Here is a 27,413-nt window from a genome sequence, read left to right as displayed (position 1 = left end):
CACACCCCTCCTTCAGTGTGCAGGCACTGTACTTCCTACCTCCAGAACCACAGCACTCACACTCCTTCAGTGTGCAGGCACTGTACTTCCTACCTCCAGAACCACAGCACTCACACTCCTTCAGTGTGCAGGCACTGTACTTCCTACCTCCAGAACCACAGCACTCACACCCCTCCTTCAGTGTGCAGGCACTGTACTTCCTACCTCCAGAACCACAGCACTCACACCCCTCCTTCAGTGTGCAGGCACTGTACTTCCTACCTCCAGAACCACAGCACTCACACTCCTCCTTCAGTGTGCAGGCACTGTACTTCCTACCTCCAGAACCACAGCACTCACACTCCCTTCAGTGTGCAGGCACTTCAGTGTGCAGGCACTGTACTTCCTACCTCCAGAACCACAGCACTCACACCCCTCCTTCAGTGTGCAGGCACTGTACTTCCTACCTCCAGAACCACAGCACTCACACCCCTCCTTCAGTGTGCAGGCACTGTACTTCCTATCTCCAGAACAACAGCACTCACACCCCTCCTTCAGTGTGCAGGCACTGTACTTCCTACCTCCAGAACCACAGCACTCACACCCCTCCTTCAGTGTGCAGGCACTGTACTTCCTACCTCCAGAACCACAGCACTCACACCCCTCCTTCAGTGTGCAGGCACTGTACTTCCTACCTCCAGAACCACAGCACTCACACCCCTCCTTCAGTGTGCAGGCACTGTACTTCCTACCTCCAGAACCACAGCACTCACACCCCTCCTTCAGTGTGCAGGCACTGTACTTCCTACCTCCAGAACCACAGCACTCACACCCCTCCTTCAGTGTGCAGGCACTGTACTTCCTACCTCCAGAACCACAGCACTCACACCCCTCCTTCAGTGTGCAGGCACTGTACTTCCTACCTCCAGAACCACAGCACTCACACCCCTCCTTCAGTGTGCAGGCACTGTACTTCCTACCTCCAGAACCACAGCACTCACACCCCTCCTTCAGTGTGCAGGCACTGTACTTCCTACCTCCAGAACCACAGCACTCACACCCCTCCTTCAGTGTGCAGGCACTGTACTTCCTACCTCCAGAACCACAGCACTCACACCCCTCCTTCAGTGTGCAGGCACTGTACTTCCTACCTCCAGAACCACAGCACTCACACCCCTCCTTCAGTGTGCAGGCACTGTACTTCCTACCTCCAGAACCACAGCACTCACACCCCTCCTTCAGTGTGCAGGCACTGTACTTCCTACCTCCAGAACCACAGCACTCACACCCCTCCTTCAGTGTGCAGGCACTGTACTTCCTACCTCCAGAACCACAGCACTCACACCCCTCCTTCAGTGTGCAGGCACTGTACTTCCTACCTCCAGAACCACAGCACTCACACCCCTCCTTCAGTGTGCAGGCACTGTACTTCCTACCTCCAGAACCACAGCACTCACACCCCTCCTTCAGTGTGCAGGCACTGTACTTCCTACCTCCAGAACCACAGCACTCACACCCCTCCTTCAGTGTGCAGGCACTGTACTTCCTACCTCCAGAACCACAGCACTCACACCCCTCCTTCAGTGTGCAGGCACTGTACTTCCTACCTCCAGAACCACAGCACTCACACCCCTCCTTCAGTGTGCAGGCACTGTACTTCCTACCTCCAGAACCACAGCACTCACACCCCTCCTTCAGTGTGCAGGCACTGTACTTCCTACCTCCAGAACCACAGCACTCACACCCCTCCTTCAGTGTGCAGGCACTGTACTTCATACCTCCAGAACCACAGAACTCACACCCCTCCTTCAGTGTGCAGGCACTGTACTTCCTACCTCCAGAACCACAGCACTCACACCCCTCCTTCAGTGTGCAGGCACTGTACTTCCTACCTCCAGAACCACAGCACTCACACCCCTCCTTCAGTGTGCAGGCACTGTACTTCCTAGCTCCAGAACCACAGCACTCACACCCCTCCTTCAGTGTGCAGGCACTGTACTTCCTACCTCCAGAACCACAGCACTCACACCCCTCCTTCAGTGTGCAGGCACTGTACTTCCTATCTCCAGAACCACAGCACTCACACCCCTCCTTCAGTGTGCAGGCAGTGTACTTCCTACCTCCAGAACCACAGCACTCACACCCCTCCTTCAGTGTGCAGGCACTGTACTTCCTACCTCCAGAACCACAGCACTCACACCCCTCCTTCAGTGTGCAGGCACTGTACTTCCTACCTCCAGAACCACAGCACTCACACCCCTCCTTCAGTGTGCAGGCACTGTACTTCCTACCTCCAGAACCACAGCACTCACACCCCTCCTTCAGTGTGCAGGCACTGTACTTCCTACCTCCAGAACCACAGCACTCACACCCCTCCTTCAGTGTGCAGGCACTGTACTTCCTACCTCCAGAACCACAGCACTCACACCCCTCCTTCAGTGTGCAGGCACTGTACTTCCTACCTCCAGAACCACAGCACTCACACCCCTCCTTCAGTGTGCAGGCACTGTACTTCCTACCTCCAGAACCACAGCACTCACACCCCTCCTTCAGTGTGCAGGCACTGTACTTCCTACCTCCAGAACCACAGCACTCACACCCCTCCTTCAGTGTGCAGGCACTGTACTTCCTACCTCCAGAACCACAGCACTCACACTCCCTCCTCCAGAACCACAGCACTCAGTGTGCAGGCACTGTACTTCCTACCTCCAGAACCACAGCACTCACACCCCTCCTTCAGTGTGCAGGCACTGTACTTCCTACCTCCAGAACCACAGCACTCACACCCCTCCTTCAGTGTGCAGGCACTGTACTTCCTACCTCCAGAACCACAGCACTCACACCCCTCCTTCAGTGTGCAGGCACTGTACTTCCTACCTCCAGAACCACAGCACTCACACCCCTCCTTCAGTGTGCAGGCACTGTACTTCCTACCTCCAGAACCACAGCACTCACACCCCTCCTTCAGTGTGCAGGCACTGTACTTCCTACCTCCAGAACCACAGCACTCACACCCCTCCTTCAGTGTGCAGGCACTGTACTTCCTACCTCCAGAACCACAGCACTCACACCCCTCCTTCAGTGTGCAGGCACTGTACTTCCTACCTCCAGAACCACAGCACTCACACCCCTCCTTCAGTGTGCAGGCACTGTACTTCCTACCTCCAGAACCACAGCACTCACACCCCTCCTTCAGTGTGCAGGCACTGTACTTCCTACCTCCAGAACCACAGCACTCACACCCCTCCTTCAGTGTGCAGGCACTGTACTTCCTACCTCCAGAACCACAGCACTCACACCCCTCCTTCAGTGTGCAGGCACTGTACTTCCTACCTCCAGAACTACAGCACTCACACCCCTCCTTCAGTGTGCAGGCACTGTACTTCCTACCTCCAGAACCACAGCACTCACACCCCTCCTTCCATCAGTGTGCAGGCACTGTACTTCCTACCTCCAGAACCACAGCACTCACACCCCTCCTTCAGTGTGCAGGCACTGTACTTCCTACCTCCAGAACCACAGCACTCACACCCCTCCTTCAGTGTGCAGGCACTGTACTTCCTACCTCCAGAACCACAGCACTCACACCCCTCCTTCAGTGTGCAGGCACTGTACTTCCTACCTCCAGAACCACAGCACTCACACCCCTCCTTCAGTGTGCAGGCACTGTACTTCCTACCTCCAGAACCACAGCACTCACACCCCTCCTTCAGTGTGCAGGCACTGTACTTCCTACCTCTATAACCACAACATCCACATAGGCTCTGTGCTTCCCATTCCTAAAACCAGTAAACTGTGTATGGTTAGAACTTACTTGAAGGTTGAGAGTCACAGGATCACTCAAGCCAGAGGTCTCCTCAGCCTCGAACATATGTTCCAATCGCAGTAAGAGGGATCCATCAGTCCAAGGCTCCAGTGTCAGCAGGTGAACACTAGGTGGTAGGGAACTCTTCAGCCCTGTCCACTGAGAGAACACACTTGTAACTGCACTGTACAGAATGAACGTAGTGTTATATCAGAGGTCAGGTAAGGCTCAAAGGAAGAGGCAAGATGGAGAAGTATACCATTACTCACCTTGTTGTTAAAGGTGGTCTTCCAGTCATAGGCTGACATTGATGTCTTGCTGAAGGATATAATAGGTTGTAACATAACCTCTTCACCAAGGCGGCGATGCAAGCACCCAAAATCACATTCTGGCGTCGCTAAGTAGCTGTCGTGTCAAAGAATTTATGATTATTAGAAGTAGTAATAATAGTAGTAGTAGTAGTATTTTATTATTATTATTATTATTATTATTATTATTATTATTATTATTATTATTATTATTATTATTTTAGAGGGGGGTGTTGTAGGTGCCACTGACCTGTAGGTGAGGTAGTGGGTGCCACGGACCACCAGACCATGGTCAAAGGCTGTTTCATTGAGTGGTTCTCCCACACCGAAAGCGTCGTCATGCAGGAGGCGGCGGTGAACCATCAGCTCCATGTGGCCCTCACCCAGGGAACTTCCTCCCTAACATTTGTAAAAACAAAAGCAAATCTTACGACCCACAACCAGCATATGTGTCAGTCCGCTGCCTTGAACCTTGATCATGTTCACCCGGGATGTGGTAATGGTCCAGAACACACAGAAATGTAATTAAGAAGACAGATGGACTGACCACCATCATTCAAGGCTGATAGACTGACCACCTCCTGTCAAGGCTGACAGAATGACCACCACCTGTCAAGGCTGATAGAATGACTACCATCTGTCAAGGCTGATAGAATGACCACCTCCTGTCAAGGTTGATAGAATGACCACCACCTGTCATGACTGATAGGATGACCATCTCCTGTCAAGGCTGATTTGAATGACCACCTCAAATCGTTTTCCATCATTTAGCATTTTAAGTTATGTCGCCTGCAGCAACATAAAAAAAAAACACATTCACCATCGTTCATTTAATAACTGTCCAGCCAGAACTGTCCAGACATCACATTTCCCCAGCCCTCCTTCAGAGTGCAGCCATTGTTCTACTCACTTCCAGGACTCAAGTCCGAATATTACCTTGCTCACACTCCAACAGCACATTCAATCATAAAACAAACCACTTTTCTCCATTCCAATCTAATACTCTGACACAAGCCTGCTGGATGCTCAAGCCTCTACCATTTAAAGCCTTTTTCACACTTTCCAACCAGACCTGGAACTGAGTCATACAGCGACCAATATTTAGCTTAGTTGTGAATTGTTGTACATAAATATTATACAATACCCTATTATTATTATTATTATTATTATTATTATTATTATTATTATTATTATTATTATTATTATTATTATTATTAACACATCCGCCGTTTCCCACCAAGGCAGGGTGGCCCGAAAAAGAAAAACTTTCATCATCATTCACTGCACCACTGTCTTGCCAGAGACATACTTACACTACAGGAATAAAACTGGAACATTATACAATACCTACAAGATAAAAATTAGTAAATAAGAAAAAGGCACAATACCGTGACTGGAACGATACACAAATAACCCGCACATAAAAGAGAGAAGCTTACGACGACGTTTCGGTCCGACTTGGACCATTGACAAAGTCAATGGTCACATGCAACATCTGGTGAAGATCAGCGTAGTCATCAAGACTACGGTGATCTTCACCAACTCCAAGACTGAGGGACTGATTACCTCATCTTTTGTATAAGTTCTACTGTCTTCCACTTATGTCCTTGTATTGATAAAGCCACTTGTTGTCGAAGCGTCTACAAATAGACACCCAGATGTTGCACATGTGTCTAATTTTCATAGTTGGAAATTGTTTCAACCTGACTCACCTACAGCGGTCACCTGACTCACCTACAGCGGCCGCCTGACTCACCTACAGCGGTTACCTGACTCACCTACAGCGGTCACCTGACTCACCTACAGCGGTCACCTGACTCACCTACACTGGTCACCTGACTCACCTACAGCAGTCACCTGACTCACCTACAGCGGTCACCTGACTCACCTACAGCGGTCACCTGACTCACCTACAGCGGTCACCTGACTCATCTGACTCACCTACAGCGGTCACCTGACTCACCTACAGCGGTCACCTGACTCACCTGACTCACCTACAGCGGTCACCTGACTCACCTACAGCAGTCACCTGACTCACCTACAGCCTGACTCACCTACAGCGGTCTCCTGACTCACCTACAGCGGTCACCTGACTCACCTACAGCGGACTCACCTGACTCACCTACAGCCGCCTGACTCACCTACGGCGGTCACCTCACCTACAGCGGTCACCTGACTCAACTACAGTGGTCACCTGACTCACCTACAGCAGTCGCCTGACTCACCTACAGCAGTCACTTGACTTACCTACAGCGGTCACCTGACTCACCTACAGCCGACGCCTGACTCACCTACGTCACCTGACTCACCTAAGTCACCTGACTGACTCACCTACAGCGGCCGCCTGACTCACCTACAGCGGTCACCTGACTCACCTACAGCAGTCACCTGACTCACCTACAGCGGTCACCTGACTCACCTACAGTGGTCACCTGACTCACCTACACAGGTTGACCGGAAGTCCCTGACACCTGTCAAAGGGTAATATCACGTTCTTACCAATAACTGTCTTAAACAACCTTCCTACAATTATATATTTGTGTGTGTGTGTGTACTCGCCTATTTGTGGTTGCAGGGGTCGAGACATAGCTCCTGGCCCCGCCTCTTCTCTTAAGAGAACTTCAGGATAAACCTCAGATATTTTCTACACTAAATCAGAGAATGAAGAAAATTTTAAATAATCGTAAGAAGCTTCAGGCTGATGGTATTGGACGGCTCTTGATCCAGGAAGCTTGATTCCCCGGATCAAACCTGATTACCAATTATTATTATTATCGTTCTGAGAGTCTTACGGGTACATCGCTATCCACTGAAAATCATAACAATAATAATAATGATAGAAGAGTAAAGAAGGGGGAAAACTGAAGAAAAAGAATAAAAAAATAAGAAAAGGAAGAAGAGGAGGAGGAGGAAGGAGAAGGATACTTACGTTTCAATATTTCTCGACCATTGGAGTCAGTATAGAAGGTACCATTGGTAGGAGTATCTTCCCACACCACACGACTCACCACTTCCTTCCCGACTCCGTCTCTGGCAAAGTGAGAACATCACTTAACTAACTTGTCAGAATAACTTAACCAAACAATATATTCTCGTGTATTTTTTTTTTTAATATTTTACAGTTCTGTTCTGAAGTTGTTACTCACTCAATAGGTATAGGTCCGACCAGCCACTCCATCTGTACGTGAAGCTGTCCAGTGTAGAGCCTGGTGACCTGACTCACCCATGGTGACCATACCTGGTGTATCTCAGTCACTAGTGATCCTGTTATGTGAAGACAAGCACCTTGTACAACTTGCTTTACTTGTACGAGGAAGAAGGTCGTGTTTCTCCCCTCTTATAGACCTTCAACAAAGTCATCATTTCTCCACTATCGTTGACTGTACACTATTCAGATATACGATACTGTAGTCTCAACAGACACTCACATACCCATATATATATATAGCAGTTTGGAGGGATATGTTGTGTATCTTTATATGTGTATGCTTCTAGACTGTTGTATTCTGAGCACCTCTGCAAAAACAGTGATAATGTGCGAGTGTGGTGAAAGTGTTGAATGATGATGAAAGTATTTTCTTTTTGGGGATTTTCTTTCTTTTTTGGGTCACCCTGCCTCGGTGGGAGACGGCCGACTTGTTGAAAAAAAAAAAAAAAAAAAAATTATATATATATATATATATATATATATATATATATATATATATATATATATATATATATATATAATATCTATATATATATAATGTGTGTGTGTGTGTGTGAACAGTATTTAGATAAAGGTAGGGAAGTTTTTATTGCATTTATGGATTTAGAAAAGGCATATGATAGAGTGGATAGAGGAGCAATGTGGCAGATGTTGCAAGTATATGGAATAGGTGGTAAGTTACTAAATGCTGTAAAGAGTTTTTATGGGGATAGTGAAGCTCAGGTTAGGGTGTGTAGAAGAGAGGGAGACTACTTCCCGGTAAAGGTGAGTCTTAGACAGGGATGTGTAATGTAACCATGGTTGTTTAATATATTTATAGATGGGGTTGTAAAGGAAGTAAATGCTAGGGTGTTCGGGAGAGGGGTGGGATTAAATTATGGGGAATCAAATTCAAAATGGGAATTGACACAGTTACTTTTTGCTGATGATACTGTGCTTATGGGAGATTCTAAAGAAAAATTGCAAAGGTTAGTGGATGAGTTTGAGAATGTGTGTAAAGGTAGAAAGTTGAAAGTGAACATAGAAAAGAGTAAGGTGATGAGGGTATCAAATGATTTAGATAAAGAAAAATTGGATATCAAATTGGGGAGGAGAAGTATGGAAGAAGTGAATGTTTTCAGATACTTGGGAGTTGACGTGTCGGCGGATGGGTTTATGAAGGATGAGGTTAATTATAGAATTGATGAAGAAAAAAAGGTGAGTGGTGCGTTGAGGTATATGTGGAGTCAAAAAACGTTATCTATGGAGGTAAAGAAGGGAATGTATGAAAGTATAGTAGTACCAACACTCTTATATGGGTGTGAAGCTTGGGTGGTAAATGCAGCAGCGAGGAGACGGTTGGAGGCAGTGGAGATGTCCTGTCTAAGGGCAATGTGTGGTGTAAATATTATGCAGAAAATTCGGAGTGTGGAAATTAGGAGAAGGTGTGGAGTTAATAAAAGTATTAGTCAGAGGGCAGAAGAGGGGTTGTTGAGGTGGTTTGGATCAAAGTAGAATGACATGGAAAGCATATAAATCTATAGGGGAAGGAAGGAGGGGTAGGGGTCGTCCTCGAAAGGGTTGGAGAGAGGGGGTAAAGGAGGTTTTGTGGGCGAGAGGCTTGGACTTCCAGCAAGCGTGCGTGAGCGTGTTTGATAGGAGTGAATGGAGACGAATGATACTTGGGACCTGACGATCTGTTGGAGTGTGAGCAGGGTAATATTTAGTGAAGGGATTCAGGGAAACCGGTTATTTTCATATAGTCGGACTTGAGTCCTGGAAATGGGAAGTACAATGCCTGCACTTTAAAGGAGGGGTTTGGGATATTGGCAGTTTGGAGGGATATGTTGTGTATCTTTATACGTATATGCTTCTAAACTGTTGTATCCTGAGCATCTCTGCAAAAACAGTGATAATGTGTGAGTGTGGTGAAAGTGTTGAATGATGATGAAAGTTTTTTCTTTTTCGGGCCACCCTGCCTTGGTGGGAATTGGCCGATGTGTTAATAAAAAATAATATATATATATATATATGTATATATATATATATATATATATATATATATATATATATATATATATATATATATATATATATATATATATATATATATATATATATATATATATATATATATATGCAGTGTCTACACTCTGAAGGAGGGGTGTTAATGTTGCAGTTTTATAACTGTAGTGTAAAGCACCCCTCTGGCAAGACAGTGATGGAGTGAATGATGATGAAAGTTTTTCTTATTCGGGCCACCCTACCTTGGTGGGAATTGCCCGATGTGTTAATAATAAAAATAATATATATATATATATATATATATATATATATATATATATATATAAAATTAAATTGTTGATGAGAGTGTAGAGGTGAGCCGCAGCATTAATGATCCTCGTGTAGTCAATAGGCTTTAAACTTAGTACATCAATTTTATAATAACTTTATAAATGGTCCGAAACTGAGCGAAACATTGCTTAAAGTTACCTCGCCAAAGTGTGGATTGTATGATAATTGTTTCAGCCACAGTATTGTGAATTTTATTCTTGGTGAATATAGACACGAGTGTTTTAGAACAAGGAGAGAACTAACCTTGTATGACAGAGGTGTTGGTGAATGTTGAGACGGGGTGAGCAAAGGTGCCATTGGGACGGAAAATATAGGCACCAGAGGCTCTCTTCTCCTCCTGGCTGTTGTCGCCACTCATACCAGCGTACCACAAGAATGTCTGGTGAACCTACACATACAAATACATACATATATATTAGTGCCTTGTCCAAGCTCGCTGCCTCGCTCTCACTCTACCATTCTCTTACTCATTGCCACTCATTTCGGTTCTCCTGTTCTTTCATTTTTCTCATTTAATTTGGCGACTATTTCATTCTCAGCTCAACGATACTCATTCCCACATTTAATTATCACTATCTCTCTACTTATCATGATTTATCTTAATAATATATGTCTTCTCATAATATAACACATTCTTTGTATCTTTTTTTTTGTTGCTGACACACACACACACACACACACACACACACACACACACACACACACACACACACACACATGGGACACATCAACAAGGGGACACAGTTGGAAATTGAAGACTCAGATGAATCACAGGGATGTTAGGAAGTATTTCTTCAGCCACAGAGTAGTCAGTAAGTGGAATAGTTTGGGAAGCGATGTAGTGGAGGCAGGATCCATACATAGCTTTAAGACGAGGAGAGTGACCCAGTAGCGGCCAGTGAAAAGGCGGGGCCAGGAGCTATGACTCAACCCCTGCAACCACAATTAGGTGAGTACACACATACACACTGCGTTATAAAAACTAACATTACCTTAATTTCTTTCATGCCTTCCGGGGTAACTACGCCAATGGATTTGAGAAGACCTGTTGTGTCGTCTAGGCCTACTGCCAGATTCTGTTACAAAAACAATTTTATCAATGTTAACTGATTTGCAAATAATCTTCAGAAATGTCACATTGTAACGTATGAATACACGAGCTGAATGATGTATACTGAATTATCTGTATGATGTATACTGAATTATCTGTATGATGTGTACTGAATTATCTGTATGATGTGTACTGAATTATCTGTATGATGTATACTGAATTATCTGTATGATGTATACTGAATTATCGTTCACGTGCTCTTATAGGAACTTATAAAATTATTTATATGGTATTATAACAGTTAAATCTGTGGCTGCTTGAATTGTTATTTGCTCTGAAGAAACATTTACAGATTTTACTGAAGGTGTCATGGTTAACACTAGCACCATGAAGTCATGGTTACTACTAGCACCATGGTGTCATGGTTAACACTAGCACCATGAAGTCATGGTTACTACTAGCACCATGGTGTCATGGTTAACACTAGCACCATGAAGTCATGGTTAACACTAGCACCATGAAGTCATGGTTACTACTAGCACCATGGTGTCATGGTTAACACTAGCACCATGAAGTCATGGTTACTACTAGCACCATGGTGTCATGGTTAATACAAGTAACCATGGTGTCATGATTAACACTAGCACCATGGTGTCATGGTTACTACTAGCACCATGGTGTCATGGTTAATACAAGTAACCATGGTGTCATGGTTAACACTAGCACCATGGTGTCATGGTTACTACTAGCACCATGGTGTCATGGTTAACACTAGCACCATGGTGTCATGGTTAACACTAGCACCATGGTGTCATGGTTAACACTAGCACCATGGTGTCATGGTTAACACTAGCACCATGGTATCATGGTTAACACTAGCACCATGAAGTCATGGTTAACACTAGCACCATGAAGTCATGGTTAACACTAGCATCATGGTGTCATGGTTACTACTAGCACCATGATGTCATGGTTAACACTAGCACCATGAAGTCATGGTTAACACTAGCACCATGAAGTCATGGTTAACACTAGCACCATGGTGTCATGGTTACTACTAGCACCATGGTGTCATGGTTAACACTAGCACCATGGTGTCATGGTTAACACTAGCACCATGAAGTCATGGTTAACACTAGCACCATGAAGTCATGGTTAACACTAGCACCATGGTGTCATGGTTACTACTAGCACCATGGTGTCATGGTTAACACTAGCACCATGGCGTCATGGTTAACATTAGCACCATGGTGTCATGGTTAACACTAGCACCATGGTGTCATGGTTAACACTAGCACCATGGTGTCATGGTTAACACTAGCACCATGGTGTCATGGTTAACACTAGCACCATGGTGTCATGGTTAACACTAGCACCATGGTGTCATGGTTAACACTAGCACCATGGTGTCATGGTTAACACTAGCACCATGGTGTCATGGTTAACACTAGCACCATGGTGTCATGGTTAACACTAGCACCATGGTGTCATGGTTAACACTAGCACCATGGTGTCACGGTTAACACTAGCACCATGGTGCCATGGTTAACACTAGCACCATGGTGTCATGGTTAACACTAGCACCATGGTGTCATGGTTAACACTATCACCATGGTGTCATGGTTAACACTAGCACCATGGTGTCATGGTTACTACTAGCACCATGGTGTCATGGTTAACACTAGCACCATGGTGTCATGGTTAACACTAGCACCATGGTGTCATGGTTACTACTAGCACCATGGTGTCATGGTTAACACTAGCACCATGGTGTCATGGTTAACACTAGCACCATGGTGTCATGGTTACTACTAGCACCATGGTGTCATGGTTACTACTAGCACCATGGTGTCATGGTTAACACTAGCACCATGGTGTCATGGTTACTACTAGCACCATGGTGTCATGGTTAACACTAGCACCATGGTGTCATGGTTACTACTAGCACCATGGTGTCATGGTTAACACTAGCTCCAGGTAAACTCCAGCACCATGGTGTCATGGTTAACACTAGCTCCAGGTAAACTCCAGCACCATGGTGTCATGGTTAACACTAGCACCATGGTGTCATGGTTAACACTAGCACCATGGTGTCATGGTTAACACTAGCACCATGGTGTCATGGTTAACACTGGCACCATGGTGTCATGGTTAACACTAGCACCATGGTGTCATGGTTAACACTAGCACCTTGGTGTCATGGTTAATACTAGCACCATGGTGTCATGGTTAATACTAGCACCATGGTGTCATGGTTAACACTAGCACCATGGTGTCATGGTTAACACTAGCACCATGGTGTCATGGTTAACACTAGCACCATGGTGTCATGGTTAACACTAGCACCATTGTCATGATTACTACTATCAGTATATGATAACGTTTCACCAGTTTATAAATAAAATTTGACGACGCCTAGCGTCCTGTTATAAATTAGTTGTGACATGTCCAACTGCAGAATTGTAACTGTTTTTTATCTCACCTCGTTGATAATATGTATGTCTTTTGTATGGTGTAGTGCGTGGATGGTAGACCTCTGTTGCTTGTGGATGCGGATGTTGCCTGTGCTCTGTACATGGAACTGCAGGAAGCCTAGCGGTGGTATGTTCTCTGCTATGAAAACTAAATCGTATTTGGCCGTCGAGTTGCGTCCTGGGAGAGCGATTAGAGCCTGTGGCAAGGGTACAAGCTGGGCCTCGACTGCGTTACCTGTTAGAGCACACCAGAATGTTACTCAACAGAACAGTAGTTTCTGCTTTCTTATACAAAATGTGAACATCAAAATGTCCATGTGCAACACCTAAGTATCTTTATTGGAGAGAAGTATCACCTGCACATGTCTCTTTAAATTATTAATTTACCAATTTTGTGTACTTCGATCTAGTAAAAGGTCCCTCTTGACACGCATCCTTAATGGCCCTTGTGTAGTCAGTAGGCTTTAAACGTAATAAACCAGCCAACTTCCATGATTAAATATGTTTAATAATCTCTTAAAGCATGTACTCTACCTTATGACGAAAACCTCTGCTTACCCATATAATCTGTGACTTTATATCCAACATTATCTGGAACAGATATTCTTGCGAAGTACTGTCGTGGCCTGGCCAGCGGGTTGTACAGAGTCACAACGAAGGTTTTCGAAGTCTCGGACACTTGACACGAAGATACGTTCAGAAGGGCACAGAAGACCGGTTCTAGAGATTCTGTCATCTCCGACGCATCAGGCTGTAATTTCCTACGGAGATATAATATTAATCTTATTATAATCAATAAAGTTAATAAAAACATATTCAAAGTCTCAAATGTTTAAAAAATGTCTGCATGTAAAAAAATAATTAATTTTGAGTGTTTCTGTGTAACTAATGCTGGCAAGATTCATTAATTCAGCTAGAAGGTTAATGGAGAGAGATGAAAATATCAGAGTGGAACTAAGGAGGAAAAAATGCAGCGGCACTCGGAACAAGTTTATTAAAGGCCAGCTAACAAGGATATATATATATATATAATATATATATATATATATATATATATATATATATATATATATGCAATAAGATCACAGTAAACAGGTGATTTCAAAATATGCAAAACAACCACTCTGAAAGAATAGAGAAATTCCAAGCGCTTTCGTGACTACTCACATTATCAAGGAACTATGGTTCCTTGATAATGTGAGTAGTCACGAAAGCGCTTGGAATTTCTCTATTCTTTCAGAGTGGTTGTTTTGCATATATATATATATATATATATATATATATATATATATATATATATATATATATATATATATATATATATATATACATATATATATATATATACACATATACATATATATATATATACATATACATATATATATATATATACATATACATATATATATATATATATACATATACATATATAACATATATATATATATATATATAATATATATATATATATATACATATAAAATATATATATATATATATATATATATATATATATATATATACATATATATATATCTATATATATAAACATATAAAATATATATATATATACATATACATATACCATATAGCTGGATATATATATATATATATATATATATATATATATATATATATATATATATATATATATATATATATATATATATATATATATATATATATATATATATATATATATATATATATATATATATATATATATATATATATATATATACTACATATATATACACCTGTGATGTGTTGACATGGATAAATACTATACAGGAGAGACGTGTATATCTCTTAATCTATACATGGTTAGATTTCAATGTTTATATTACTTGTTAAATTATTTCCTGAAATTTTAATGGACAAACGTCATGCTATATGGCCCTCATGAAGTCAATAGGCTTTAAAATTATTAAACCGACACATTCTGATGGGATTTTTTTTTTTACTGAGTGGACTGGTAAGCCAGTGAAAGGTCTCGGTCAGATGACCATAAAGCTCCAGAACTAGTCATCACATGACTCAAACCAGAGTCAGGAGGAATTAACCCCATCTTTCCTGACAAACAAAACACCACCAGCTGTATATGACTCATACGGATTTCAAGCGTAATTTTAATATAATAACTAATAATTATTATAATAACAGTAATATATAATAACAATAACAACACTCCAACTATTACTACTACTACTACTACTACTATTACTAATAATAATAATAATAATAATACTCACGAGTAGGCTTCTGCTACCATCTCAAAGGCCTGCGAGACACCGTGTGCCAGTCTTTGAGAATAGTCATCAGTGACGTGTTGCTTGGCTGTTCCTGACACAGCATCATGGTGCTGTACCACTGCCATCGCTTCCTTCAGCGTCAGCAGCCTGGGGTCCTGACCCAGCCCCAGCAGTGCTGATACTTGCTTCACGCCCTGAACACACACAACATGATCTCAAGTGAGAAACAATTATCACAGTACCGTCATTACAATCATTCACAATTAACCCGTAAATTTGAAAAAATAAATCGACGATAATTGGGTCCGTCCATGGTTATTATAACTAGCAACTCGATAATTGACCAAAGCAGACTGAAACATCGTTTGACTTTTATTTTTAAGTAGTGTATTAGCAGTGAAATGTCACAATTGCTTCTTTCTTATAGGCAATCTATAAAGTTTTTTTTTTTAACTTATTTATGACTTTTAGCTCCCACAGTCCCTGATTAAGGTCAGTGAGAGTGAGCCCGGCGACTCTCAGTCCACATACTTAATTAAGTTCAGATATTGGTGACCTTAGTAATTCCACGTAGATCAAACATTTACTGTAGCTTCCTGTCTTTCATACTAGGGCTGCGATCCGAACCGGAAATGATCTATATAACAATGACCAGAGGGCAGCTGCACACGCCGTCATTGTACGAACCTTTATACTGTTACACTACACCAGTGTTGAAGATTTGACATAGATCAAATGAGGTGTTCTCATGTTATAAACGAAAACATTGGAGGGGAAAAGTTCTGGCACCCACTTCAAGATACTCCTTAGGGTTACTTAATTACTACTGCCCCTTAAGCTCTGGGAATGTTACCTGCAAGAAGTTGTTAGTCTGCCTGACATAGCCTTTAAGTGATGGTCTGGAGGTAAAGTAGCCAGTCCAGTAGGAGTGGTTACCAGAGGCGTAGGGGAAGAAGTCATCAGTCTTGGTGGGCCAGGTTAAATTAGCAGCGTAGAGAGACTCCAGGTAGCACGACGGAGTAGAGTAAAACACATTGACTTTTGATCCATTTTTCTGTCGTTCATTCACATACCTGAGAGCGAAATCAAGGTCTTTTCATTTTTATTACTAGAGACAGAGGAGACAGCATAGGTGAATAGTGTTAGCCATGATAATTTCAAGAGCATAGGTACCTGTCAGTAAGAAACGTATTCTTATATTATATATATATATATATATATATATATATATATATATATATATATATATATATATATATATATATATATATATATATATATATATATATATATAATATATATACATACATTGTTCAAAACTGGAAATCTTCAAGAAGAGCGATACGATGCTGTTTTTATTTTTACACTAATGTAGTACCAATTTAAAAAAATGACTCATTACTAATCTATCATCCACTTATTTTTACATAATTAAAAAAAATACTGAAGCTTTTGTAATAATAAAAATATAGACCCGGAATATTAACTGAATAAATTAAAATTTTCCACATTTTCCTACATCAGGTTTTAAGAGTTTCAGAAACCCTTCAGTTTTACACAGAGCTTCACAGAACAGTCTTGTTTATCACTGCATTTAACACTATCAGTTTGTGAGAAACTTCAGCTTACCTTATTAACTTATCCAAGTTCTTGTACCAAGCATGTGCATTGAGGTAGTGAAAGTCCATACCCATTGTCATAATAATGTTGTTAGTGGCATAGGCTGTTGCTTGTTGTTCAGCAGCCTCCAGGAAACTCTCAACCTATGAACCATCAACACTAAGCCTTCAGAATCTTAAGTCATAGTATGCTGGTGAAGAGTCTTGATCTAAAGATCAGGGATGCACTCCCCTCCCTCGAATCAAGCTTTATTACCTACCACTCCCCCAGATCTGTGACCACTACGGGTTTAGCACTTCCTCGTGATTATAATAAACTAAAGTTGCTTGTACTTACCCCATATATATATATATATATATATATATATATATATATATATATATATATATATATATATATATATATATATATATATATATATATATACGTATATATACGTATATACAAGAGGCCGGTCTTGTCTAACTAATTTATTAACTTTCTTCAGTAAAGCTTTTGAGGCTGTTGACCACGATAAAGAATTTGATATTATTTACTGAGATTTTAGTAAGGCTTTTGATAGAGTTCCGCACCATAGACTGTTAAAGAAAGTGGCAGCTCATGGCATTGGGGGAAGGGTGTTCTCGTGGATCGAGTCATGGCTCACTGACAGGAAGCAGAGAGTGTCCATAAATGGGGTTAAATCCGAGTGGGGATCTGTAACAAGTGGCGTTCCACAGGGATCAGTCTTGGGCCCGTTGTTGTTTATAATATATATCAATGATCTTGATGAGGGAATTACTAGCGATATGAGCAAATTCGCCGATGACACAAAGATAGGTAGGATAATTGATTCAAACGTAGATGTTATGGAACTTCAGGAGGATTGAAACAAACTCTATTCTTGGTCAGAAAAGTGGCAGATGCAGTTCAATGTAGATAAATGCAAGGTTCTGAAGCTTGGGAGTGCCCATAACCCTAGTACTTATAAGTTAAATGATGTAGAACTTAGCCATACAGATTGCGAAAAGGACTTGGGGGTTATGGTGAGCAGCAACCTTAAACCAAGACAGCAATGCCTAAGCGTACGTAATAAGGCAAATAGATTACTGGGATTTATATCAAGTAGTGTAAGCAACAGAAGTCCAGAGGTCATACTGCAGCTTTATACATCATTAGTAAGGCCTCACCTAGATTATGCAGCTCAGTTCTGGTCTCCATATTACAGAATAGACATAAATTCGTTAGAAAACATTCAGCGTAGGATGACTAAATTAATACATAGCATTAGAAATCTTTCTTATGAAGAAAGATTGAAGACTCTTAAGTTACATTCACTTGTTAGACGAAGAATGAGGGGAGACCTGATCGAAGTGTATAAGTGGAAGATAGGTATTAATAAAGGGAATATTAATAAGGTCTTGAGGATGTCTCTCCAAGAGAGAACCCGCAGTAATGGATTTAAATTAGATAAGTTTAGATTTAGAAAGGACATAGGAAAGTATTGGTTTGGAAATAGGGTAGTTGATGAGTGGAACAGTCTACCTAGTTGGGTTATTGAGGCTAGGACTTTGGGTAGTTTCAAATTTAGGTTGGATAAGTACATGAGTGGGAGGGGTTGGATTTGAGTGGGACTTTCACATCAGAGCTTATTTCTTGGGTGGCATTGAAAATTGGGTTGGGCAAATGTTTTGTTAGTGGGATGAATTGTAAAGGACCTGCCTAGTATGGGCCAACAGGCCTCCTGCAGTGTTCCTCCTTTCTTGTGTTCTTATATATACGTGTGTGTGTATATATATATATATATATATATATATATATATATATATATATATATATATATATATATATATATATATATATATATATATATATATATATATATATATATATATATATATATATATATATATATATATATATATATATATATATATATATATATGCGCGTTTATACATACACGCAGTATAACACGCTAAGTAAAACTAAGATAATTTTTTGTGATTTCCAGAAAATTTATCACCCAAATAAAAAATATAATTGAGTTCGCCCTCAAACTTACCTGCTCTACTTTCTGTTCCCATATAACACCTGGAACTAGCATCTATACTGTCTTAAATTTAACCATATCTTACCTTACGTTGATTTCTTTCCATTAGTTTTTAAATAGTTAATCACTTGAAGAGAGCAAGAAGAGAGAAGAAAACTTACAAAAGGAAGAATTATAAATGTTTGAAGGTAATTCAAGGGAGGTCCAATAAAGTAAATTTGAAATGTGAAGAGCACATAACTCATTATGTAGATGAGATGAATGTTTTGGTTCACAATTAACCCACAAAATGGAAATAGAAACAAGATGATGTTTCAGTCCGTCCTGAACCTGATAATGGTGCAGGAGAGAGCGAAACATCTAGATAAAATTTCTAATTTTTGTTCTGTATAGCCCTTGTGGCTTAGCGCTTCTTTTTTATTATAATAATAATAATCTAATTTTTGTTAAGAGGTGTTACCGTGAGGGACACCTACCTGATGAGTTTATCAATGTTCTTGTACCACATGTCAGCACTCTGGTAGTTGAAGTCATCACCCATGGTCATAATAGTGTGGTTGGTGGTGTAGCCTTGAGCCTGGCTCTCAGCTGCCTTCAAGAAACCTTCCACCTGACACAACAAATCATCACTCAGGGACTTACAATTTCTCAGTTGAATGCAGAAGCAAAGTTTTTCAGTTATTTCGCTGGAAAATGAGTCATGGTCTATAAATGTACACCAGTTACACGTTAATAACAATTTTTATTCCTTATATATATATATATATATATATATATATATATATATATATATATATATATAATTTTTAAATCCTTATTCAAGTCCATGGGTGATGAAGTGTTAATTTTTTACTCAAAATATTATTACCATGCAATACTTCAAATTTTATTTTAAGATAGTGAAAATACAATATATTTTATAACAGTATATTACATTAATAAAGGCTTCAACAATGAATTCGTTAAGCTAGTAAACAATCAATCATAGATAAACGCGAAAACAAGCTAGCATAACATGTTTACATAGTTTGTTTACATAATTTACCTTTTACTAAGTCATTTATACCGTGTTATCTTAAGACTCTTACAGAAGATATGATGAAGAAATGGAGGTAAGGAAAAATGGTTTATGAAACAAATTTAAAATATTTGTGTACAGATAAGAAGGTGAGCTAGGAAAACGAGAGCAGTTTGAAGGTGAAGAAATTTTGATTCTTCAAGTACAGTGGTTAATAACAGTTGGAAAGAGACGACTTTACATTGTCCCTGTGGGGGACAATGTAAGGTCGTCCCTGACCCAGCCTCCAGATTAGTATTTACTGTAGATGATTATTTTTATATTAAAATTTTATGTTGCTTGCTAAATCCTTGTAGGTCATTCAGGACAGTGGTGGAGGCTCGATCCTCCGTCCACTGATGGCTAAAAGACACATTGTACCATACTAGAGACAGAGGAGACAGCATAGGTGAATAGTGTTAGCCAAGATAATTTCAAGAGGATAGGTACCTGTCAGTAAGAAATGTATTCTTATATTATCAATATGGGGAAGCGCTAAACTCGTAGGAGGGTCATACTGCACCTGCGATATGGAAAATTACGAGGTTTGAACCAAGGGAGTATATAAACTTCCTTAGATCAAGAACCCATCACCAGCAACAGGAATGGAAGACAGGATGGAGTATAAAACATGAAAACATGAATAAACTTTAAAGCAAACTTAACCTAAACTCTATGTACAGGAGGGCCGCACTTACAGGAGGGCCGCACTTACAGGAGGGCCGCACTTACAGGAGGGCCCCATTTACACAGCAGGTTAGCTTCCGGGTTACTGCTGTAGTCAAACAGCCTCTTTTCACCTTCATATGCATATAAAAGCCTGATAACATTATTACACTGTCATATATTAAGTGAGCAATATAAATAAACCTAAAAAAATACATATACAGTACTACCTACCTTAAAAAAAATTTCAGCTTTATCTATAGTGAGTGGTAATTATATTTTTTGTACGAAGTCTGAATAAATGAAGAATGGGCATAACTGAAAACCGCTGTATTAGCGAAAAGCTGTAAAGCGAAGCACTGTAAAACGGGACTCTCCTGTAGTGTAATAATAACACTATTTTTTTTATTTCACTAATATAGGTTTGTGAGTAGTGATAATTTTAGTATTAATAGTCTTCTTAAAACAAAATTGTTTGCAAGTAACAGTTTTCTTAATTTATTGATTCAATTGCTGTACTATTCAATAATAACTTATCAAATGGGACTCAAAAAATTACTTCAGTACCTAACTAGTGTTATTATAGGTGTAGATATTTAACTTTGAAATGTTCAACAATAATACAGTCTTTCTTGGCCTCAATAACAGAAAATGCATTATGTGATTAAGAATTATTTTGGAAGGTAAAAGACTGAAGACGGCTGGGAAGAACTATGGACATTGTGGCAAGAGATAGAGACAGGAGGTGAGGCAGTATGAATGAAGGAGAAAGCGGTGTACTTTTAATAAGAGATTTTCTATACAGGCTACTACAAGGAGAATTCCTCTGGAAACCAAAACATTGAGTATGATAGGACAACCATGCTGGTAGTTGATTTTTAGGTAAACAAAACTAGTTCTTGACCAGCATATATTGAAGAAGCGACACACGTTACAGAGTTTTGACTGGAACGAAGTTTCTGTGTTACAGCTCTATCAAATTATGATTTGATAGAGATCTAACAGAGCGAAATGTTGCCTCTTTAAAAGTTCCTTCTATAGCTAGTATCTTATTTTCATAGTTCTTGTGAAACGGTATATAGATCAACGTAGCCACACACTGTGCAGCAAATTTATATATTAAAATATATATATCGTGTTTTGTGATATTTAAAAGTTAAACACCTACAATACTAAGCCTAGGGTGGAATAAATAAGGTACTTACCTTTTCATCAACATTATAATCATGGAGTCGCGGGTCGTCCATGATGGGGTCATCATTGCAGAGTATGTCAAAACAGAAGCCACTGGGAGGACCGTAGCCATTGGGCAAGACACCGGTGAAAATCCAGGCTGACTCACCTTCATAAAATGTACAGACAAATTTTTTGAATAGTAACAAAGCGAAACTAAATCTATCCAGATCTATGAATAGTGAAATATATGAATATGAGTGTCTCACAATCTAGTTTCAACATCTCACAGCCTAGTTTCAACATCTCGCAACTTTCCCCCCAGCCACCTCCATCACTACCAGGAAGATAAACAAGTTTTATCTCTGTAGCAACACACCTAAGTTTTGGCTTCCCTGCCACACCATTTCCATCGTCTTGTTGGCCCATCTTGTGCTCTTGTCATCATGGTCAAGGCGACCGAAGAACAACCCATTAAATCCCATTTGGGCAAACAAACTTGCCTGCAGATGAAAAAAAAATGCATGTAGCATATATACAGTACATTACACACTGTGACAGGTGTATGAAATTTTAAGTATTAAGCTAAAAATCTTTAATATTAAATGTAACCACGTCTATCAGCATAATATTGCATTACAAACCCTTGTTTTGTGCGTATATCTTGATTCATATAAGTATGAACGGATTTAAAAAAAAAATTTAGATGTACAGTATAACATAAAAGTAAACATGAAAAAGGCGGTTTTATAATTAGTTGCCTAGTATGGACTGAAACATTGCCCAATTGTCAGTTCAGATTTATGGATTAGTTATGAATTCTAACCGCTGCGTTGTTAGTGGCTTTTGTTTATTAAGAAAAAAAAATTTTACGAACCTGTTCACGGGAATGACCAAAGGGATCAATTTGCCATGCAACTGTTGGCCTCGCGTCCTCCCCGAAGGTGCTATTCAACTTACTGCAAGAAACAGAGAGCAGTAAGGATAAGGATGAATCAAAGACACATAAGTATTAGTTAATAAGCCTTTTATTTAATTGCGTTTAAACCTATATGAGGCTTCAGGTTTCTCATAAAATAGTAATATATATAATCATTGTAAAGCAAGTGTAAGATTAATGTTCTTTGCGATATGAGGGCAGCATGAACTATATTAGTTTTCGAAAACAAGTGATAACCATTATGGGTGAGAAGAGAGCAGAACATGGAAGTGTAACTTACGCCAGACCATGGGTCATCTGGTCAATGATGGCGTTGTAGTGAGCAGCAGCCTCGTCATTCATGCACCAGCCACCATTGATGAATTCTAACTGTCCCTGGGACACTAGGCTCTGTAGGCAGAAATTTTAACCAGTGAGCTGTTTAACTGTAGTTAGTTGGGAATTGTTTAAGTCTCGATATTGTGCCGTGTGTTTTTCACTTAAGACTATGATAATAATCTTGGGGAAGGGCTAAATCCTTCTCCCAATGGAAGGTAGAAAGGTTTATTTTGAGAAAAGGAAGGTATCTCCAATTCCTGATATTAATGGCCCTTCACTAGCATCAAGACATGTCCTCCCTCGTTCAAGGGTTACTTAAGCAACTACAATATTTCTTTTTGTCTGTATTTTTCCACTTATTTCTTCACCCCTGAAGCCTACCTTTCCTTCACACTTTCTTCTATTCCTCCTACTCTATTCCCTCCTCTCTTTACTTTCTCTTCTAACACCGTACTAACTCACACCACCAATACTTCGTGTCCTTGTATTTTACCAATATTTACAGAGTATTGTTTTAGTTAAACCTTTTTTAATTCGTCTCTGTCAGCTATCATAATCAGGGGAAAGCGTTAAACCTGTAAGTCTTCCTCTTTCACTAGTGACAGTTATTTATACAAAGCAACATATATAATTCTTGTTTACCTTGACTAGCGTCTTCTTGTCATCTTACCTTGACTAGCGTCTTCATGTCATCTTACCTTGACTAGCGTCTTCATGTCATCTTACCTTGACTAGCGTCTTCATGTCATCTTACCTTGACTAGCGTCTTCATGTCATCTTACCTTGACTAGCGTCTTCATGTCATCTTACCTTGACTAGCGCCTTCATGTCATCTTACCTTGACTAGCGTCTTCATGTCATCTTACCTTGACTAGCGTCTTCATGTCATCTTACCTTGACTAGCGTCTTCATGTCATCTTACCTTGACTAGCGTCTTCATGTCATCTTACCTTGACTAGCGTCTTCATGTCATCTGACTGGTTGTCCCACCATCTGAAGAAGAATGCAGACTCCACATAGATGAACTTCTTCTTAGGGTCATCCTTCAGTGCTTGTATTACTGAGTCTAGCACGTACTGCACACCCGCTCTCTGAATGCTGTTCTTGGCTGCAACAGACCATGATGCATTGGTAGGAAACGATAAAAACAAATATCCAAAGATTATTTTTGACATGTGTAGGTTATCAGTGTTATGAGTAAATGCGAGTGTAAACTTCTTGTAAATTATATTAAGCTTTTAACAAACGGGGTACAGTGTTAGGGCCAGCGTTGAATATTCACAACTCAGTCACAGACTGGAAGAGGAGAAAATAAATGACGTTTCCATCTGTCCTGAACCCTTATCATGTTACGACTTAATAATGCCTCAGGACGGACTGAAACACTACAGTTTCCAGTTCCAGTTTGTGGACAGGTTGTGAGTTGTTCCATCAACTAGTATCCCGTTCATCTTCCACAGCGTTTAAAATACAGTGACCATTCGTATGAAGTACACTTACAGCCATAGTAATACTGGTCGACGGTCTTGAGCCAACCAACATCATCATGTGTGTGGCAGATTAGATGTACGTTTAGCATGTCAGACATTCCAGGGTTGCATGACTGAAAGCAAAAATGCTACTTTTAAAGGGGGACAATGGGAACTGGCCACTTGAGGCTGCCAAGTCCATGGGAAAACAAACTCACCATAGAAATATATACATAACAGGTATAAAAAAAAAGGCACATTTGTGTTTAAAGGCATAGTAGAGTAACTCGAACTGGGGCCAGTTAGTCAAAGCCGATGGTTTAGTGACCTAGCAATGATGACTACAGTAGGAAGTCTCAAATCAGCTACCTACATAAATTGACAAGGTAAACAGAGGTCCTCAACTGTGTGGGGGCACTAGGCCTGATCTGCCTGTCTTGCAATACTAGGGGTGTAACTGACAAGCAGGAAAAAAATTATGTGAAACTCATTTCTTATGCTATGTGACACTGGAGGAGACTTGAGTGTCTAAGATTTATGAAAGGGAGCTGAGGTCATGTAGTGTTTCCTGTACACTACCAAGGACTACCCGGACTTAGTAAGGAATGGGAAACCATTAAGGAACTAATTAGAAGTACAAGTTTCCAAGACCACCGTGAGGGACCAGCCAATGCTGTTTAATGATGAATTAAGAGTTGTGGAATTTTGAGGAAACTCGGAAAACGAATTAGAATTTCTGTGAACAGCTTTCTGTTTCAGCATCTCAATGTTGCGGGTCAGAGGGGTAATGCTTACTGTGACTTGAGTAAGTGACCAGCAGGATATATTCGAAATCAAATGGTTGACAAACTTATGAGTGTGTCCATTATGTATCCCTTAAACCTTTTGTACAGTATTACTTAATATAAGATTTCGTTTGGATTTTTAACCCAGCAGGGTTAGCCACCCAAGATAACCCAAGAAAGACAGTGCATCATCGAGGATTGTCTCTTATTTCCATTGTGGTCCTCAGTCTTGACCCCCAGGATGCGACCCACACCAGTCGACTAACACCCAGGTACCTACTTGCTGCTTGGTGAACAGGACAACAGATGTAAGGAAACGCGTCGAAATGTTTCTACCCCGCCGGAAATCGAACCCGGGCCCTCCGTGTGTGAAGCGAGAGCTTTGCCAGCCAGGCCATGGGGTATATTTATGGATATTTATGTAAAAAGTTAAGAGATAATAGGATATATATATACACACACACACATATATATATATATATATATATATATATATATATATATATATATATATATATATATATATATATATATATATATATATATATATATATATATATATATATATATATATATATATATATATATATCGTGCCGAATAGGCAGAACTTGCGATCTTGGCTTAAATAAATATAAGACAAGTGAAAGTTTGTGTATGCAATAATTTCGCCAAAATCATTCTGAACCTAACGAAAAAAATATATTTCACTGTGCTTTTTTAGTATGAAATTATTGTAAACTAAATAGGTGAGTTTTCTAAGTTCCTTTTGGTGCAAAATTATAAATTTTTACTTCAATATTAATGAAAAAAATATATCTTTAAAGGTATAAGAGAAAATTTTAGAAAGGACTTAATTTTAAATGAGTTCTTGCTAATTGACCAGTTTTACATATTCGGCACTATATATATATATATATATATATATATATATATATATATATATATATATATATATATATATATACATAAACTAAATTCTTCAAAGCAAATTGACTCACCGGGTTACCCAATACAGTAGAGGTGATGATCATGAAGGCTAAGCACACGACGGTCAACATCCTGACGTTGAGTCTGCTCTTGGTACCTCTGTACCTTCTTGACCACCTGTGTCTCGCACTTTAAGCAGAAGGAAATATAACCACCGACAGATGGGATGAATTCACCAGCAGAACTACGCCATCCACTGTTGCCTCCTGCCTGAGGATGACTTGACCGACACACTCATAAATACCGACTCGCGCTGGTTTCCTTTGAGTATTAAGTATTTTCAAGAAGTAATAGATATATATTGATTTATTTAATGCAACGAATGCACCATATTTACCGTATGGGGTGAAATCAATAGCAGTAGGATGATACGAACGGCACGATGGGTAATAAAATAGGATTTAGGAAATATGGCGTTGGTAACTGAGAGTCCCTTGTGTTAAGGGGGCGTGTTTCAGGGGAGGAGACGTTCCTCCCTCCCCTTTGATTTCCATAATCTTGAATTGTTGAGTGACGGGGCAGCTGTGTGAACATTACTCACATTGTCATCTTATCTTAAATAAGAAGACAAAGGAATAATGTTATGGATCACAACCCCTCATGTTATCTTTGTCACCAACGCTCTTCACAATTACCACTTATGCCACACTCATATATTTTAAGTTCATATTTAGGCTATATAAGCATAAGTGTAAATTTCTACAAGGTCACACAAATAGTTCATTGTGTAGGATTATCCTAGAATATTAGAATAACTCAGTACAATCATTGTGGCATATTTCCACTGGGGGTCCTTGTTTTGTGTGTGTGTGTGTGTGTATATATATATATATATATATATATATATATATATATATATATATATATATATATATATATATATATATATATATATGCCAGGCATGAGGAGGTCAATGACATCATAAAGAGAAGCCTCGCCACAGCCCGTTGCC

At 40.1% G+C, this 27,413-nt stretch overlaps 1 protein-coding gene across 1 annotated transcript; it reads right to left on the bottom strand.

Moving 5' to 3' along the window:
- Window positions 1-3,793: 3,793 nt before the first annotated feature.
- On the bottom strand, window positions 3,794-26,689 carry LOC128693560 (lysosomal alpha-mannosidase-like; the record flags this gene model as incomplete). The annotated part of the gene is given in 22 exon segments (XM_070079885.1): window positions 3,794-3,943; window positions 4,054-4,189; window positions 4,343-4,491; window positions 6,538-6,563; window positions 7,022-7,122; window positions 7,239-7,356; window positions 9,878-10,022; window positions 10,627-10,710; window positions 13,168-13,394; window positions 13,718-13,920; window positions 15,415-15,608; window positions 16,268-16,487; window positions 17,044-17,177; window positions 19,150-19,162; window positions 19,541-19,674; window positions 21,993-22,129; window positions 22,340-22,463; window positions 22,838-22,919; window positions 23,181-23,290; window positions 24,169-24,326; window positions 24,719-24,821; window positions 26,472-26,689. Coding segments are annotated over 22 exon segments (2,808 nt in total), but the record flags the coding sequence as incomplete, so codon positions are not given.
- Between the last annotated feature and the right edge of the window lie 724 nt (window positions 26,690-27,413).

Source organism: Cherax quadricarinatus, unplaced genomic scaffold (genome assembly GCF_038502225.1).
Source record: "Cherax quadricarinatus isolate ZL_2023a unplaced genomic scaffold, ASM3850222v1 Contig32, whole genome shotgun sequence".
Classification (NCBI taxonomy): domain Eukaryota; kingdom Metazoa; phylum Arthropoda; class Malacostraca; order Decapoda; family Parastacidae; genus Cherax; species Cherax quadricarinatus.
The sequence above is the reverse complement of the archived record's forward strand: the minus strand, read 5'-3'. Positions and strand labels throughout refer to the sequence as shown.